Raw genomic sequence first — 19,531 nt, forward strand, 5'->3', positions numbered from 1 at the left:
ATGACCTGATTACCGAACAGTGGGCCTCTCGAATGTGTATTCTTCAGTGTGCCCGCCATCCCTCCCCTCCTGGACCAGTACTACCTTTCTTCTGAGGACTTGCTTCTCTTTCTCCCAGTGGAAAATATTTGCTGAATGAGCAAGAGGAAATAAAAGGAGTCAAATAAGCAAATTCAGGGGGATAAAAAAGAGATGGTTGGCACATCTGGTTCAGAAGGCAAGCTAGTACTTCCAGATGCTATTGGTGTCAAAGAAAACCAGAATCAGATGGAGGGTAAAGTGGTGATGGCAAATATGATTCGAGAACTATTGCAATAGGAGAGCAAGAGCCCTGAGGATAGACCTGAGCTCCAGTCCCAACAGAGCGTGGATAAGTGCAGATTCACAGCCCAGCAATGACAGGGTGGAGGGCAGCGAGTGGACGATCGCTGACGGGCACATCAAGGACAAGGCAGATTCAAGTCAGTGTTTCCCCCATTGGGAAGATTGTCTTGTGATTTTGGGTTCAGCTTTACTGGGGTATAATTGACAAATCATAAGATATTTAAAGTACATGGCGGTGGCTTAATACACACATATTGGGGATCCCTGGGTGGCGCAGCGGTTTGGCGCCTGCCTTTGGCCCAGGGCGCGATCCTGGAGACCCGGGATCGAGTCCCACATCGGGCTCCCGGTGCATGGAGCCTGCTTCTCCCTCTGCCTGTGTCTCTGCTTCTCTCTCTCTCTCTCTCTATCATAAATAAATAAAAAAAATTAAAAATATATATTAAAAAAAATACACACATATTGTGAAGAGTTCCCCATCAGGTGAATTAACACACCCATCACCTCACGTGTTTTACCTTTGTGTGTGTGTGAGAACATTTAAGTTCTACTCTCTGGGCCGATTTCCATTGCACAATACAGTGTTATCAGCTATACTCACCTGGTTGTTTATTTAGAGCATCAGGCCTTGTTCATCTTAAAACTGAAAGTCCCTACCCTTTTACCAACCCCTGCAGCCCCCGGAAACCACTTTGCTACTTTCTGTTTCCATTTACAAAGGTATCCTTTGCTGACTTTTGGTAAATTATAGATAGCTTGAGAGAAAAGAAAAAAAATGTTTTCTTAAATCTGGAAAACAAACATACAAGAACCAGTAATACTACCCAGAGGCAGAAAACTACCACACATCTATAATGTACACATATAAACATATATAAACCAGACGGACAGAAAAAGAGATCTTATAGCTTTCATTTTAAAATTTTAGTCATGAGACAGGTACGATATTACAAATCTCATTGGGGGACACCTGGGTGGCTCAGCGGTTGAGCTTCTGCCTTTAGCTCAGGGCATGATCCCAGGGTCCTGGGATCGAGTCCCACATCAGGCTCCCTTGCATGGAGCCTACTTCTCCCTCTGCCTATGTCTCTGCCTCTCTCCCTATGTCTCTTGCGAATAAATAAATAAAATCTCTAAAAAAATTTTTTTTAATAAAAACAAATCTCATTGGCTTTTAAAAGAACAATCTGGATTTACATTGTGTTCTGGCAGATGGTAGATGTTAAGGTTACCTGCTATTCTGTATGGATAGACGTTTTCGTGATGTGTCTCGCATAACCCACCACCTAGCCCTGCATAGACACAGGCAGGCTAAGCAATGTTGTCTGTGGGACTCATGCTATGTGAATAACCTTGGGAGCCTGGTTATTTGAGATATATTATCTGGCCTCCAGGTCAGACCTGGCCTTTCTTTTCTGGACGCCAAGAGCTACAAATCTTGTCTCACATCCCCTCCTGCTCCAGGCTGGGCTGGCACTCTGGAATGGAATCCAGGAGGGGAGGCAGACACACACAGCCCAGGTTTCTTAAAAATATAAAAACATGATAACATAAAAATTCAGCTCACTCCAAACTGCATGCAGGCAAACAAATGTTTACCTTCAAACTCTTCCTTTTGCCCTATAAATATGGCCCTGATACGGATGGTCCATTGGAAGTCTCAGCTGAGGGGAGGACCCTTTGCCCAGGCCTCTCCATCAGGACCCTGGCCTGGCTGCCTCCACAGAGCTTCCCCAGCTGATGATGTTGGATGTTATAAGTACCCAATTTTATGTGACTTTGCCTTATTCTCATGTATTGCCTATTATTCCCCTCATCTATATGTAGATTCCTTTCCTCTTCTGTTTCTATTAGGTTTCTATAGTAAAAATAAAGTTTTCTTTCCTTTTCAAAACTGAAACACAGCTATTATAAATCTTTTGTTCAGAACAGCCACTCAAATGGCCAAAGCCTTTTACCAATACTTGTGGAAGAATTTTTAAGACTTTTTTCATTTGCCCAGCTTCCAAATAGCTCCTTTCTCTTCTTCAGCTGCAGGTGGTTCCTTTTCGAAGTTCCTGTGTTCCTGGGGAGCTCCTGGTGGGAGAGAAGGGGCCAGAAGTTCCAATGACTATAGGGCACTGAGGGGCTGAAGTGGGGAGGGAACCATCGGGAAGGGATGGAGGAGGTGAGGGCTTGAGAGGGACAGATAAAAGGATTCCAGGAAACTGAAAGATTGAAGGTGGCATAAGGAGGAAGGAGGAGCAGAAGCAACAAGAAGGAGGAGTCATATTGAGGGGATCTTAAGTTTCTAAAAGTAGTCAAGGAAGTCCTCAACAACACCATGCTAGCAAGAAGGATGCAGACAGAGTTGATGGAGCAGAGTCAGCAGGAGTTTACGAAGGGGGTTTCAGGTGACTAAGAAGTCCCCACATGAGGAATAGGGTCAAATAGAACAAGTATTGGGAAACCTGGGTGGCTCAGTGGTTGAGTGTCTGCTTTTAGCTCAGGGCGTGATCACAGGGTCCTGGGATCCAGTCCCATACTGAACTCCCTGCAGGGAGCCTGCTTCTCTCTCTGCCTGTGTCTCTGCCTCTCTCTGTGTGTCCCTCATAAATAAATAATTAAACTCTTAAAAAAATAGAATAGGTATTAAAAAAATAGCTCTTATCAGGCTCTCAATATCAACTTCCCATTAGGCCAACTTCTGATCATAGAACTCTTTAAAAAAAAAATTTATTTATTTATTCATGAGAGACACAGATTGAGAGAGAGCCAGAGGCACAAGCAGAGGGAGAAGCAGGCTCCATGCAGGGAGCCCGGTGTGGAACTCAATCCCAGGACTCCAGGATCATTTCCTGAGCCACGCAGGCATCCCCATAGAACTCTTTAAAAAATAAATTCTTTCAGGGGCACCTGAGAGGCTCAGTTAGTTAAGGGACTGCTCTTGGTTTCAGCTCAGGTCATGATCTCAGGGTCATGACATCCAGCCAGCCTCAAGGCCCACACATAACAGGAAGTCTGTTTAAGATTCTCACTCCCTCTCCCTCTGCCCTTCCTTCCACTTATACACTCTGTCTCTCTCAAATAAATAAGTGAATCTTTAAAAAATATTCTTTCCGATAACATCAGATTTCAGCTGGGACAAATAGTAAATATTCCTGGCAGTATTAAACTCCTTAAAAAAAATTAGGGTCACCGGGGTGGCTCAAGTCGTGATCCCGGGGTGCTGGGATCTAGTCCCACAGTGGGCTCCCCACAGGGAGCCTGCTTCTCCCTCTGCCCACGTCTCTGCCTCTCTGTGTCTCTCATGAATAAATAAATAAAATATTTTTTAAAAATTAAAAAAAATAAATTATTTTTTATCCTCTTTCTTTTAAACCAAAAGTATACACTTACCATCCTTCTCTTCCTGGTATACAAGGAAGACACCCTCACACATGGAGATTTCCTTTATTATTGTAAATTTCCCTTTAAAAAGGGTAACTAGGGACATCTGGGTGGCTCAGCAGTTGAGCATCTACTTTGGCTCAGGGCAAGATCCCAGGGTCCCAGGATCGAGTCCCACATTTGCTCCCTGCATGGAGCCTGCTTCTCCCTCTGCCTGTGTCTCTGCCTCTCTCTCTCTCTGTCCCTCATGAATAAATAAATAAAATCTTAAAAAAAAAAAAAAAGAGTAACTAATTCTCAGTTTTCAGAGCTTCTCCTTCATGTGTCTTCTATTTCTTAAAATTAATTAGCTTAATGTAATCCTTTTGCCAAAGAGCCATACTTTGGGGTTGATATATTCTGTAACCTTTCACAGGCCAGAGTGATGACATACTGAGGGTCGAGGGTAAAGAACTAAATCACACATCAAGGGTGGGAGATTTTTCACTAACCTGACAAGCAGGATTCTGCTTTAGCAAGAAGCTTTCCTAAAATCAGACTAAACAACCAAGGACAGAGGGTACCTGAGTGGCTCAGTTGGTTAAGCATCTGACTGTTGATTTTGGCTCAGGTCATGATCTTGCGGTCCTAGGATCGAACCTCACATCAGTCCCCCATGTTCATCATGGGGTCTGCTTGGTCTCCTTCTCCCTCTCCCTCCATCCCACTCCCTGCTGTGCATTCTTTCTCTCTAAATGAATAACTAAAATCTTAAAAAAAAAAAAAAAATACCAAGGACAGAGTCCAAGTCAGACAGAGACTGCAAAGTTTAGAGGAATCTGAATAAATTGAGATCAAGAAGAACATTTTTATCACAGAGTCCCAGAATAATAGGTGAGTTATTTGCTTAAGCTAGTCTCACTGCTTGGTTGGAAACTCCTGAAATTGGGGACCTAAAGCCGAGGACACAGGGCTGCTTGGTCTCTAGGGGCTCTGGGAGGAGATTCAGAGGCTCTGGAATCCTCCCTGCCTCCACCCCACCCTGCCTCCCACAGCCAGAGGAGGTCAACCAGGGCTGAACTGCTGCAGGTGAGCCTGAGGACAGAATGCTTAGAGCCCTATTCATGCTGACTGCCTAGTTTTTGAATAGTCTCTGATTTCTCCCCTGAAATCAAGGACTCAGTTGTGAGGATTCAATGCACTAATATCTGATAAGCACTTAGAACTCTGCCTGGCTTCTATAAACACGGAAATATAAACTGTGTGTAAATAGAAAAATGTCTGGGAAAATACACACCGTATTCAGACCCGTTATTTGTAAGAAATGACATTTGGGAAAGGTAATTTCACATAATAAATTTCTTGGGATGGGCACTGAGTGTTATACTATATTTTGGCAAGTTGAATTTAAATTTAAAAAAATTTTTAAATAAAAATAAAATAAATTTCTTATTTTTTTGTAATTAAAGGAGATACAATACTTAGACTTTGCATATAGAAAATGATGGTGATAAGGGATCCCTGGGTGGCTCAGCGGTTTAGCGCCTGCCTTCAGCCCAGGGTGTGATCCTGGAGTCCCGGTATAAAGTCCCACATCGGGCTTCCTACATGGAGCCTGCTTCTCCCTCTGCCTGTGTCTCTGCCTCTCTCTCTCTCTTTCTGTGTCTCTTGTGAATAAATGAATAAAATCTTTAAAAGAAAAGAAAAGAAAAGAAAAGAAAAGAAAAGAAAATGATGGTGATAGCATTGATTCTGGCAAATGATAACTATGTGGATGGTCCAGCCTAGTGGTTAAGGTACAAGTACTAAGGTTGTTTCTCCTGGTTTGAGTCCTGGCTTTTTAAGTCTTCTAAGCTATGGTATCTTGAGTTATTTTCCTCCTTTATGACCTTGAGTTTTCTCACTGGGAAATGGGATTGGAATATTACCTTGCGAATTGCACTGTGAAGCCCAAAAATGTTAATGCATGGAAAACACTTAGAACTGCTCCAGGCACACGGCAAATACTCCATCATTACTAGCTAATATTGGCGGGTCATCTGTGATCTTTTAGTACATTCTGAATCCTTTTGGAGAGATGTGGGCTACAATGTTTATACTGATATAACCAGGGATTATAGGACCATAATTAATATTCAACTGGGGCTTGCTTTTTGTTGTTTTATTTTGCTTTGAGTTTGGTGGGATTTTTGTAGGGGCAGGACTTTGTTTGCTTCTTTTTAGTTTTTAGTAAGGTTTTCAAATAGAGAGACTAGCAACAGACCTCCCTGTGCCTTTTATATGGTTTAAAACAGTTATCATCAAATCACTAATCTTCAATATTGGACTTTGTTTCCTTTAAATTAGGAGACAAACTTGGTGAGATTATATGACTTATATTAACTGGTGAATGAAATTTAATTTTCTTTGACAAATAAATTGGTGAGAAGTGCGCAATAATTTTTTTAATCACTTTCTCTTCAAGAAATCAAAAATAGTTTAACTCCTGAGAGCTAGCATTTGTAGAATTTTTGTCTTGTGTTGCAGTTCATGGTAGGCCACATGATAATTCTTTCTAGATAAGCATGATCCTATAGAAATATAATGTAAGCCATGGATGTAATTTTAAGTTTTCTAGTATCCATATTTTTTAAATGCAACTAGTTTTAATAAAACATTTTTTTCAACTCAACCTATCCAAAACATTGTCACTTCAACATATAGTCAATATAAAAATTTGAATGTTATATTTTATGTTCTTCTTTCTTTTGTACTAAGTCTTTGAAATATGGTGTTTATATTACACCTAAAGCACACTGCACTTGGGCTAGACATATATTGAATGCTCGGTAGTCACAAATGGCTAGTGGCTACCATATGGGACAGCACAGCTCTGGATAGCAGTTCCTTGAAGTTAAGATCTGTACCTTATTTATTTTGTTCTCTTTAACAAATAATTAATGAACATATCTCTAGTTCTGAGCAGAGACATATATTAAAAGTCTTCCAGCTGAAGAGGTAGAAATGGATAGTTACATATTCTTTACTGTCATTTGCTAGTGCATGCCACATCTGCTGCATTTAGGGTTTGTTATAATGTTAAACGAGGAAGTTCTTTAGTTCTAATTGAAGATAGTATTACCAAAGGTATTCTTTGCTTTGAGAAAATAAGGAAGTGACCAGGCTAGTGATAGAGTAGGAAGTCTGTCATGAATTTAGGCAATAAATGTAATAAGAAAGTATTTTGAGGTAGGGGCAAAATTGAAATGATCCCAGAAAGAAGCCCTGAATAAAGTTTAAAAAAAAAAAAAACCTGAATAACACCCAAACTGACAACTGGGAAGCTTTAAATCAAGTGACAAAAAAAATCTCACCATAGCAGAAAATGCTGATGCTTCATGCTTATCCCCTTGGCAATAACCATGTCTGGGCATACCTATCTAACTTCCAAAGAGAGGCACCTGTAACTCTTTGCCCGAGAGCTTCTCTCTGACTTCCAAAACCTGCTCTGCCCACACACTAGGCAGCCTGAACATGTCCAGGAATTAACACCCTTCCTGAGAGCAGCCCTCAACCAATGACTGACAGTAACAAAGGAGAAAGACCTTAACTCACATGTACCTCCACTAGGATAACTCAGAAATAGTCCACCCTGTCAACCCCAATCTCCCTGTAGGATTAAGAGCTAGATACCCTCAGTGACATTTTGCCTAACAATCTACCCATCACTGGCATCTTCCCTCTCTGGTCTCAATTGCCTCTCCTCCGGCACACCGTGGCATTATATCACTAAGACTCTCACTGAGGGGAACTGTGATGTACTGCGAGAGAAGGATGCATTGACTTACATGCCATCTAAGCAACTGAGAGATGGAAACCAAATGGCAATTATAAGGAATGTGGTTAGTTGTTGCTTTCCACTACCATCAAAGTAGTGGAAAGGGGAGAAAATGACAGAATCGAGTCAGCCAGCTATTGACTCGGGGCACAATGTGAAGTCAGAAGACCTCTTCGGTGTATTTGAGGAGACCCTTACCTCCTACAGGAGGGCAGCCCAGGATAAACTGTGCTGAACATCACATGAGTGAACATGTTCACTGTGAGCGGAGCAGAACAACAAGAAGCCCCAATTCACAGCTTGGTAGATACCCTTCCCTGAGAGGGAAGGTGTAGGACCCTGAGACTTGGGATGGGGACATTCTGTACATGGGATTGAAAACCTTGAACCCCCAGATGCCTCCCTCTCCCCCATCCCCCCATATTCGTATGATTCTGCTTTGCTGGAAGATAGCAACTCCCTTTGCCTGGAGCCCAGCTCAGGCCTTACATTGCAAGATGATGCTTGTCCTCTTAAGGATCTACATTTTTTAGTTACTTCTAGATTGATAACTAGGTTCAAGTATGTACTTGGGGAAAATATTTTCCTTCATTTAGAAAAGGAATTATTAACCAGGAAAATTACAGGATCTACCTAATATGTATGCCAACAACTGGGAAAACATGCCTGAGCACAAGGCTTGACTGGAGATGGTGGTATGGAACACGGAAGGCTGGATAAGAAAGAATCTATTTTAAGGGGGCACTGTCCCGCCACTCAAATTTAAGATCCCAGCAAAGACCTAGAGCCAGTCTTAATAACACTGTTGAAATGGTTCATTGAAACCACAAAAAAAGATGCCTTGAGGTAAATAAGATGTATTTGCTACTCTACTTTGACAAGCAGTAAAAGGAGGGAGAGGGTGGATTGGATGAGGTTAAAGGCATGCTCAAAAGAATATGACTAAAAAAAAAAAAAAAGAATATTACTATTATGATTGATTGAAGCAGTAAAGAATGTTCTAGTGATGAGGATACTGGCCTCATGGATAAGCTCAGAAGTAGTTGTATGCTAAAGGCCACAGATGGTGGTGGGGATGTAGTTTTGAGACAGGGCTTCCTAGTGCCAAGAAGTAGTGGAGCCTGGGAAAAAGCACTTAATTAGCATAGGCAGGGCATACGTGATTGCCATAATGGCAATTAAGTCAACATGGCAAATGGGAGCCAGGCAGGCAGGAATCTGAGACAGACGCTAATAGATCCTTCTAGTTCCCTACAGCAAGAAAGACAGGTAGTGAGTGAAGATGTGTTTTACCTTTACCATCAAAAATGATCAAGAGTAAGTGATCCAAAGCAATCAGCTACTGCTGTGGGAGATCACAATCCACCACCTGGTTCCCAAACCTATATCTGGAATCTCAGACCCACATCCAATCATTCTAGAGGGAGGAAGTACCTGTAATGCCACAGCAAGCATATAAAATCATGATTTCCCTGACCCTTTCTCAAAGGGCCGGGTGGACATTTATCTCAGTTACTGCACATCAGAGGAATGGAAACATTCAGATCTCCTGATGACTGATGAATACAGTCTGAGCTGGCACAACCACAACACCCAAAGCACACCTGTGGTTCAACCTCTCTATAAATTTACTTATCAGGTCATCAAAGTTCATACTTTTTAACAACTTAATTTTCAATCTATATAATTGAAGAGTGTCAAGTCACTCTTACCAAATTCAGTATCACAAATAAGCTTTGATAATTTTAAGTTTTGAGACTTTTCTGCTGACACAACTGTTACTAGAGTTGTGATATATATTTTATAGGCCTTGACAACATTGAACTAATTATGATAAATTATTCCATAATGTAAATTATAGTACACCTAGAACTGATAACTTGCAGAACAACGTTCTAAAAAAAAATTAACTCTTTGTACTAGTCAATTCTGTGTAAGTCCGAATTTGGTTTTAAATGTAAGGGTATGCAATGACCTTTTAATGGTTTGATAATACCCCTGATCCATCTCTGCAACAGCAGCCAGTTGCAACCATAGTGCAGGCCAGATGTCCCTTGGGAGCCCTTCTCAACCAATGACTGATAAGTAGATAAATGTCTTAACCTCCTCCTGCCTCAGGTGCAACAACTCCAAAGTATGTTTTATGCTGTCTGCAGCAACAAACTCCATTTGCCTTCACTTTGTAACCCTGGATTCGTTTCCTGCCCCTATGGTCTACTTCTACTCCCTTACCAGTATTTCCTGGAATCACCTGGATTTGTTCTATCACAGGGTCTACTTTTGAGGAGACTCAACAACTTAAAGTCAGTCAACAACCTAAATCTGGCTCAAGTAATAAAAGGAATTCCTTGATTTTTCAAGTTCTCAATAAAAAACAGCTCAGGAAAAGCCTGGGGGGGAAAACCCTCCTCCTCCCGCACTAAGAAACTATTTCTCACAGCTTGTCACAGGCTTGTCACAGGTGTGACTACAGAGCTGAGGATGTTAAGAGAAAATGAAATATTATTTATTTGTACAGTGCATCAGCAAACAAAGTAGAGAGTAGAGCCATCATGCACCAACCAGATTGTTCATGATTTACCCAGTGTAGCAGCTGGGTTGGGGCCCACTGACTTTCCCAGACTTTCAGACCATCAGTCAGGAAACCTTTTCTGTAAAGGGACTAATAATAAATACTTCTAGCTTTGAGGGCCACACAGTCTCTGTCACAACTGCTCACCTCTGCCACTGCAGCTTGAAAGCAGCCACAGATATGAGCGTGGCTAGGTTCCCAAAAAGTTTTATTTATGGACATTGAAACTTGAACTTCATGTAATTTCCACAAGTCATGAAATATTGTTCTTCTTTAATTTTTATTCAACTATTTAAAAATGCAAAAACCCCTTGTGGCACTTTTGTACAAAAGCAAGTGATGATGAAAAAAAAAAAAAAAAGCAAGTGATGGTCCAAATTTGGCCCCTGCTGTGGAACATTGACACATACTTTCAGTAATGCTTTTGATTATGGCTGCCCTCCAACCCCAACACACATACTACATTGTAAGCCCTTGTGAAACTTGAGAGCTTCCCAGAACTTCTCACCATGATTTTTCATGAAGCCTATCCAGGGTATGGACAGAATTTCCCAACATTTCTCCCTGTTTATTTGCCTAGGCTCTCCTGTTCCCACCTCCCAACCTCAATCACCCTCTTCCAGGAGTGAAGAACTCTTTAATATGAGTGCTCTGAGCAAGGAATTCTTGGGCCACATTAACTCCTGAGTAAGGTTACCACATCACAAGGGTGATATCCTCAGGGGCCTGTCCACTTTAGCTTAGACAGGGGTGGCCCCTAGTGGGGAGCCTGACAATCTAGTGGTTAATAATGAAAGCTGATTTCCAGTTTGTGCTTACTCATCTAAGGCAGCCTTGTTTGGCAACTCCTTTGGAGAAGAGGGGACCAGCAGAGCCAAACTCAAAACAGTCTTGTGTCCTTGGATGTGAGACATCGATCACTACCTCTCCCAGACTCCTTTTTTTTTTTTTTTTTTTTTAAAGATTTTATTTATTTAGGGATCTCTGGATGACTCAGAGGTTTAGCGTTTGCCTTCAGCCCAGGGTCTGATCCTGGAATCCCAGGATGGAGTCCCACACCAGGCTCCTTGCATGGAGCCTGCTTCTCCCTCTGCCTGTCTCTGCCTCTCTCTCTCTCTCTCTCTCTCTCTCTCTCTCTCTTTCTCTGTCTCATGAATAAATAAATAAAATATTAAAAAAAAAAGAGAGAGAGAGAGAGACAGAGACATAGACAGAGGGAAAAGCAGGCTCCCTGTAGGGACTCCATCCTAGGACCTCAGGATCATGACCTAAGCCAAAGGCAGATGCTCAACCACTAAGCCACCGAGATGCCCTCCTCTCTAAGACTCCTAATCAAGATAGTTACTACTGACTGAGTATATAAATTTGTTAAGTAAACAAAGTGTAAACATTTAGGACAAACTCAGTAATTAAGGATATAAATCTTTGTATGTATCGGTCTCCCTACCTGGAAATATTTCCAACCCTCCTATGTCTCATTTAGCTAAATAACCCTTATCCTTCCCATCTCAATTTATAGATCACTTATCTGGGAAGTCTCTCTTCTCTGATACTAGACTAGATGAAGCCGTCCACCATGCAATCACAAAATACCCTGGGTCTCCATCATACACATAAAAATAGGGAGTGATTATTAGTTTAATCATCAGTTGGTGAGGGTCAGGAGAGTCTCTCTTTTCTCCTGCCCCAAACCCCTGCACCATGTCCCCTAAATTCTTTTAACAGCAGCAGTGACAAACAAGAACTTCATTCTGATTGTAATTCTATACAGATCATTGTTTCACACAGATTCCAAACAACTTTAATATGTTCCTCTGAGAGTTTTTAACTATGTGTTAGTTATTACCAAATAATAAAATTTTACAAGAACCATCTTAGAGTTAATCACGTCACATTTCTATAACAAAATCATGGCAGGAGGTATAAGCCAAATTAAACCCCTTCTGCTTCTGTACAAGGTAGAAATGCACATACTTCAAACAGCTTTTCAACATGCATTTTTCTCAAATAAATAAGTCACTTCAGTGAAAAGTTTGGGTAATCTCGACAGCTACCCTTTAATAGCTACATGATAATATGACTTTCAAAGGACAAAAATACCATAGCAATGAATAAATATGCTTTAGAGAACCTGCTGCAATCCATATCTTTTATAGAAAAAAAATGACGATATTTCTGAAATACTAAGTAATTTAATAGATATACATCTCTTATTATAGGGATATATCTTTAGATAGACTCTACCAAGAAATTACAAAAACATAAGGCTTTAAGGAATGAATGATTGTATTGAAATAAGCAACATTCAGATTCTACAACCTGCTTCACTGGTTATTAATGTGAATATTCAGAAGCCCCGCCAGGTCTCAAAAGGCAGTTTCCAAGTTTCAACAATAGCTGTGCCCTGCTGGCCAGCATGGGCTTTCGGTTTACCCTTTTCTTTGGTGCCAAATCCTCTGTGAAGTGTGAGGCTGGCCTTCGTGTTTCACAGGACTGTCAATTAGTTTCTAGCAACTGCAAAGTTTTCGATGAAGATGCATTTCTATGAGTTGCCCTCTCTGCACTGGGGAATTACAGACAAGACTAAATAAATAGAAGAATGAGCACTAGTTGCTGGATCAGCTCTGCTTTGAACTGCCCCATGTGGAGTAGGGTCACAAATACTTCTCAAATTGACACTCTCTATTCACTTATATCTACTTGATTCCCTTTGCAAACCTCAATTTTCACTATCTTGTGAAAGAAGGAGTCAAGAAAGATGGTTTTCACTTTAGCACATGTCTGCTTCTGCACTCTACTTTTGACATATTCATTAAATATTGGTTTGCTGGGGCCACCAAACAAAATATGAATTTTAGGCAGACACAGGTAGTCCATAACAATTGTGTTCAAGGTGAATTTCAAACATGTAACCTATCAGGAAACCAAGATGCGATCACTCCCACTTGACGTCTTTGAAGACCATCAGAAAAGGGTCGTCATGCTTTTTTGATAGAAGAAGAAAAAGAGCATTATGAAAGTACTTAGCTCAGTGACTACTGCATAGTAATCTCTGGATCTAGAAAGTATTGTCTTCCTAGATAGTGTTTATTTGGATCACTATCATTACTCCTGTAGTAACTACAATAGTAGTTACTAATGCTTGGCACAGTGTTCACTTACCTGCCTGACACTACCCTGGGTTCTTCATGCACAGGAACTCATTTTATTCTGAGCCCTTATAATCCTTATTTACAATGAGACCTCAGAGACATACATGATCTACCCAGAGCCATGTGGCTAGCAAGTCATAAAGGCAAGATTTGGGCCAGATTGTGAAGCCCCAGAATCCATGCACTTAGCCACAATGTTGGGCTTCCACCCCACTTGCTTCCCCGGGCTATTGTGATTTATAGTAAGAAATATTTGGTCTTCCTCCCATTCCTGGCAAAAAGCTCATAAAACCTTTGGAATTTCCTAAATGTTGAGAAGGGTTAGGTTGTCTTTTCTTACGTTAATGGAGTAACTTTTGAACCACACCTAATGGTTGCCCAGGGAAGCCAAATAAATAGTGCTTGGCAGGTTGAAACTTTCACTCCCATCCCTTGACACCCAGGGAGGGGAAAGGGGCTAGAGATTGAATCAATCACCAACGGCCAATGATCTAATCAATCATACCTACATAACGAGGCCTCCATAAAACCCCAAAAGGATGAGGTTTGGAGAACCTCCAGGGAAGTGAACATGTGGCACCATATGGGGAGAACAGGATTTGGAAAGGGCATGGAAGCTCCTCACCCCTTCCCTATACCTCAACCTATGTGTCTCATATAGCTGTTCCTGAGTTCTAGCCTTTGTATTAAACCATTGATTTAGTAACTAAACGGATTTTCTGCGTTCTGTGTACTGCTCTAGCCAATTCATTGAATCCAAGGAGAAAATCATGGGAACTCCTGCTCTACAGCTGGTTAGCCAAAAGCACATGTGACAACCTGGACTCATGACTGGTGTGAAGGGGGTTAGGGCATAGCCTTGTGGGATGAGCCCTTGACCTGTGGAATATGAATGTATCTCCAGGTGGATAGTGTCAGAATTCAGTTGAGTTGTAGGTCACCCAACTGGAGTCAGAAAACTGCTTGGTGTGGAAAAAAACAAACAAACAAACACGTATTTGGTGATTAGAATGCCAGAAGCGAAGTGTTGTACACAGGAGAAACACAGGAAGAGGAGTATGGGATTCTTCTTTCTATTTCTCAACCCTGATAATCTTTTAAATGCAGTATCGATGCCTTCACATAGGAACTGCTCACTGGGTCTTGGCTGGTCAGGGTGAAGCACTGTGACAAACACAAAGACAAATGGATAAAGACTCTGTCCTCAAGAGAGACATAAAAACAAATGCATTTGAAACTGGAACAAACAAACATCAAGAAGGAGGTGAGCAAAGGTACAGGATCCGGAGGCTCTGGTTCAGAACGGGGAGCTGAGAGAAGGTACCTGGAGAGCATAGAGGGTCTCTGAAGACATGAGACTAGAAAGGCAGTTTGGGGTCAAGTAGAAAGATCTTGAATATTAGATTGTAAAACATGGGCTTTATCTTGTACTGATACTCAACTAGAACTGATGCCGTTCAGATCCTAGTTTATGGTGATTTCACAGAAACCCTGGGGATGCCTGGGTGGCTCAGTGGTTGAGCATCAGCCTTTGGCTCAGGTCCTGATCCCGGGGTTTAAGGATCCAATCCCGCATCAGGCTCCCCACTGCTTCTCCCTCTGCCTGTGTCTCTGCCTGTGTGTGTGTGTGTGTGTGTGTGTGTGTGTGTGTCTCGAATAAATAAATAAAAGAAAAAAGAAAAAAAAAAGATGATTGCCCTGGCAATGTTATAGAAGTTAGGATGGAGGGATGCATCAGAAGCAGGGAGAGTGGTCAGAAGGCAACTCTATGTTTGAAATCAGCATTTTAATGTGGAAAAAGTTGAGAACCTATGATTTAATGATTCTGTTATTGATTGCATCCCTGATGTCAAACAAAACCTCATGTGCTTAAAAATATGAATATGTGTTTGAATATTGAGAAAGAGTCTGCTACTTTGCATGTTGTGTAACAGAGGGTAGCTAATGCCTTTTTCCTAATTTGAAGGTATTGTTTAAGATTTCTCAAGTGAGGGGTGCCTAAGTGGCTCAGTCGGTTAAGCGTCTGCTTTGGGCTCAGGTCATGTTCCCACAGCCCTAGGATGGAGCCCTGAGTGGGCTCGCTGCTCAGCAGGGGGTCTGCTTCCCCCTTCACCCCTCCCCCCATTTGTGCTCCCTCTCCCTCTCTCTCTGAAATAAATAAATAAAATCTTTTTAAAAAATGAAATAAAAGTTCCCAAGTGAGTAGGTATTATTATTTTTATTCAGAAAAGTTTTTTTTTTTAATCAAGCATTTTTTTTTCCACAGAAACCCATTTACTCACTAGATCACTGGCAGCATCTAAAGAAGTCACAGGCCAGTGTGCTGTGAGTGGTTGTGCAAGTTGACTGGTAACCCTGGCAACCCAAAGGCGGTGAACACTGTGTTCTTAAGCCTGGTTCCAGAGACGCCTTGGCTGGAGCTCCCATGGGATTAGCCTGAGTAGCCACTGGCCCTGAGACAGACTGTGGACTGGAAGTCAGTTGGGGCCTTTTCTCTTGTTTTTTAGGTACTCAAGGTCTTATGGCACTTGTCACCTTCCCCCCTGTTCCCTTAACCCACACTAGTAGTATATTGTACATTTCAGATGTTTTATTGACGTATAGCATAAATACAGAATCATGTGTTATATTTGAATTTTTTTAATGATACTTTTAATCTCTTTTACCATCCCTGACCTCCTTCAACAAAACGTACATGGAAAGAAAAATAAAAGGCATTTGGCTGGCTCAGTCAGTAGAGCATGCAACTCTTGATCTCAGGGTTGGGAATTCAAGACCCACGTTGGGTGTAGAGTTTACTTAAAATAAATAACTTTTTAAAAATGGCATTAAAAGAAAATTAGGGATGCCTGGGTGGCTTAGGAGTTGAGCATCTGCCTTCGGCTCAGGTTGTGATCCTGGAGTCCTGGGATCAAGTCCCACATCGAGGTCGCTTCAGGGAGCCTGCTTCTCCTTCTGCCTCTCTCTCTCCGTGTCTCTCATGAATAAAAACATGAAAAAATCTTTTAAAAAAAGAAAATTAAAGAAAACTAAATAATCACCCACCCTGCATTTTCTTCTCTGAAGCCCAGTTCATCAGCATGTCCATCCTCTCATGAAGACCCATGTGGTGTGTTCACTTTGTCCCAGGCATGGCTGGGCCAGGGATGCAAAGATGGGTGATCTTCAATGAAACCACAGTCCCAAACAATGACAAGACAGTGGAGATGGACCATGTTAGGGGAATTCACAGGGGGGCTGGGGGATAAAGAAGTGAAGAACAACCAAGGCTCCATGGGAAAAGATGCCAGAGGATTCAGTGAGGAGGTGATTCTTGAGGTGGGTCTTTTTTTTTTTTTTAAGATTTATTTATTTATTTATTTATTTATTTATTTATTTATTTATTTAGAGAGAAAGAGAGGCAGAGACACAGGCAGAGGGAGAAGCAGGCTCCATGTAGGGAGCCCGACGTGGGACTCGATCCCGGGTCTCCAGGATCCCAACCCAGGCTGCAGGCGGCACTAAACCGCTGCGCCACCAGGGCTGCCCTTGAGGTGGGTCTTAAATATGGTCTCCCAAAGTACGGCAGAGCAGGAAGGGCAATCAACACAGAGAGACATGTTCAAGACCCCTAGGACTGGGAGGGTAGGGCACATCTGGGTAATGACAGCTACGTGGTTTGATGGTGCCCAGCTGGGTACAGCTTCTTTTTTTTTTTTTTTTAATTTTTATTTATTTATGATAGTCACACAGAGAGAGAGAGAGAGAGAGAGAGAGAGGCAGAGACACAAGCCGAGGGAGAAGCAGGCTCCATGCACCGGGAGCCCGACGTGGGATTCGATCCCGTGTCTCCAGGATCGCGCCCTGGGCCAAAGGCAGGCGCTAAACCGCTGCGCCACCCAGGGATCCCTGGGTATAGCTTCTTTTAAGAAGCTAACAGACACCACACTTACAAACCATACCAGTGGCCATAGTAATGAACATCCCACCACATGCCAGATCTTCTCAGATTTCACTCCTCTCCATTCTTTCTCCCACTGTCCATTTACTTAAACTATTGGAGCCACCTGGTTCCCAACCTCACCCACTCCCTGTGTAAGCAGTACCCCCAGGGAGCCCCAGAGTGTCCTGGCTTGGAGGAAGGAATCTACTGTTCCAAGGTGCCTGAGTGTCTGCCGGGCACGGAAGGTGGAAAGTATGACATTAGCTTCAGGAAGCAAACCCAGCCGGTGTCCATTCCTAGGTAAGAGCCGTGCTAGGAAGTCTCAGATGGTCCAACATGTTAGGTCTAAGAAAGCCCCAGAGCAAAACTGGCATTTAAAGAGAAGAGTCAACACCAGAGCACAATAACTTATTCACTGGATATTTAGTAAGCATCTATTACGTGCCAAGCAGTGGGCCAGGAGCTGAAGATACAGCCTGTGCATCGCTGCCGCGGCTGCTGTTGGCAAGCACCCCACAGCCGGCCAGGTGTTAAAGCTAGTGGCCTTCCTGCCTAGGCCACTGGGTGTCTCCTCTGATTGGCCAGGCTGTGCCACAAAGGCTATGTTTTTAATGCCACCTTTGGTCCCTGGCCTTGTTTTTAACAAATGTATAATTACAAAGTGAAAAAAGGAAAGAAAAAAAAACACACACACACACTGAACCTGACCTATGTTGAGAAGTTGATCAGGGAAGGCTTTACGGAGGAAGAGAGACCCTTGAGCTGAGATCCAGATGATGAGACACCATCATTTACTGGGGGGAAATGGTAGACACAAAAAGTGGAGGTGGTGACTCAAAGCGCTATCTGCGGGCTGTGCAGCGCCTGATGCTCTGCACTGCACTGCTGTAGGTACGGAGGTTAGAAAGAACGTGCACAGCGAGGGGCCTCACAACCAGTGGGACAAGCCCAGGCAAGCGGCCATGCGGCCCTGCGCACACGGGCAGAAGCGGCCCTTCTGCGTGGGGGATGCTCTCTTCACCAATGCAAAGCCGGATAAACTATCAAAACATGGACACATGGCTGAGCCAAGTCACCTCTTCCCTTGGCCTTTGGCTGGGGAGAATTTCAATTAGAATTGAAGGTTGATCAGTCCAGATGTGGAAGAGAATCCACTCCAGCCAGTTTAAGCAGAAAGCAAGCGTAGAATCTCTAGGAGAGCCACGGAAAGAAACTTCCAGACTGTGAAACCCCAAGGCCAAATTAACTATCTGACTGCCCGGCAGAGATCCTGAGCCTGCCCCTGGGCATGGTTGCAGCAGCTATGGCAGCACTAAGACCCCACTGCCACTACCCTTCCCCCTGGACAGTCTGACTCCTAGGCCACATCTCCTTCTTACCTCTCCCCTAAAGGGAAGCCTCATAGGTGTACACCTGACCGGTGAGCTTTATGTCATGTGTCTGTGTCCCGGCTTCAAGGGCTACTGGGAAAGCAAGCTGTTAGTTTCTTTCTTGGGAAAGTGGACTTAGAAGGTAAGAAAGGCCCCAAGCATATGAAATGTGGTCCAGTGGAGCCAACAGGGGTGTTTTCACCTGTTGTGCTGGAGACCTATAGTCAACCCTGGAAGAATCCTTTTCTAGGATTGGGCACAGCTAGTGCCTCCATTGTTCTGTTTCTTATCTATGAAACAGAGCCACCTAAGACTAAATAAAATGCCTTGTCTGGCACTCAGGACCAGCTACACAATTTGCAGGACCCAGTGAAAAATACAATTGCTGGGCTCCTTGTTCAGAAATTTAGAATTTAGGGATGCCTGGGTGACTCAGCAGTTGAGTATCGGCCTTGGGCTCAGGTTGTGATTCTGGGGTCCTGGGATAAAGTCCCAGGGACTTCCTGCAGGGAGCCTGCTTCTCCCTCTGCCTATGTCTCTCTCTCTCTCACTCTCTCTCTCTCTCTCTCTGTCTCGGTCTCTCATGAATAAATACTTTTTTTTTTTTTTAATTTAGAATTAAGGGGCACCTGGGTGGCTCAGTTAGTTAAGTGTCTGCCTTCGGCTTGGGTCATGATCTCAGGGTCCTGGGATCCAGCCCAGAGTCAGGTTCCCTGCTTAGTGGAGAGTCTGCTTCTCCCTCTCCTCTGTGCTTGTGCTCTCTCTCGCTATCTCTGTCTCTCTCTGTCTCTTTCTCTCTCTCTCAAATCAATAAATAAATAAAATCTTTTTTAAAAATTTAGAATTTAAGGACAGAGACAGAAGAGCATAAGACCAAGCTGGACCCTTCTGAGCATGAGTCCTTGTGCACCTGCACAGATCACATGCCTTTGAGGCTGGTTCTGCTTCCTCCTTCCTCTGCAGCCAGTAATATAGTGTTGTGTGAACACTTGTCAAATCTAGTGTTGCTAGACACAACAGGAAGAG

The 19,531-nt window shown here is 42.8% G+C and overlaps 1 protein-coding gene across 2 annotated transcripts in view; it reads right to left on the reverse strand.

Annotated features, from left to right (window-relative positions):
- Nucleotides 1-1,220: 1,220 nt before the first annotated feature.
- Nucleotides 1,221-19,531, reverse strand: part of BST1 (bone marrow stromal cell antigen 1) — a 44,381-nt gene continuing 26,070 nt past the window's right edge. The window contains exon 9 of one of the 2 annotated variants that reach the window (XM_072737753.1): nt 1,221-2,400. In XM_072737753.1, coding sequence (XP_072593854.1) covers nt 2,352-2,400 — 49 coding nt within the window. In that variant the 3' untranslated portion in view covers nt 1,221-2,351. Of the gene's footprint in view, nt 2,401-15,837; nt 16,189-19,531 lie in introns of those variants that run through there. The other variant, XM_072737752.1, reaches the window with a different exon arrangement.

The sequence above is a fragment of the Vulpes vulpes genome, chromosome 14, assembly GCF_048418805.1.
Source record: "Vulpes vulpes isolate BD-2025 chromosome 14, VulVul3, whole genome shotgun sequence".
NCBI classification, from domain to species: Eukaryota; Metazoa; Chordata; class Mammalia; order Carnivora; family Canidae; genus Vulpes; species Vulpes vulpes.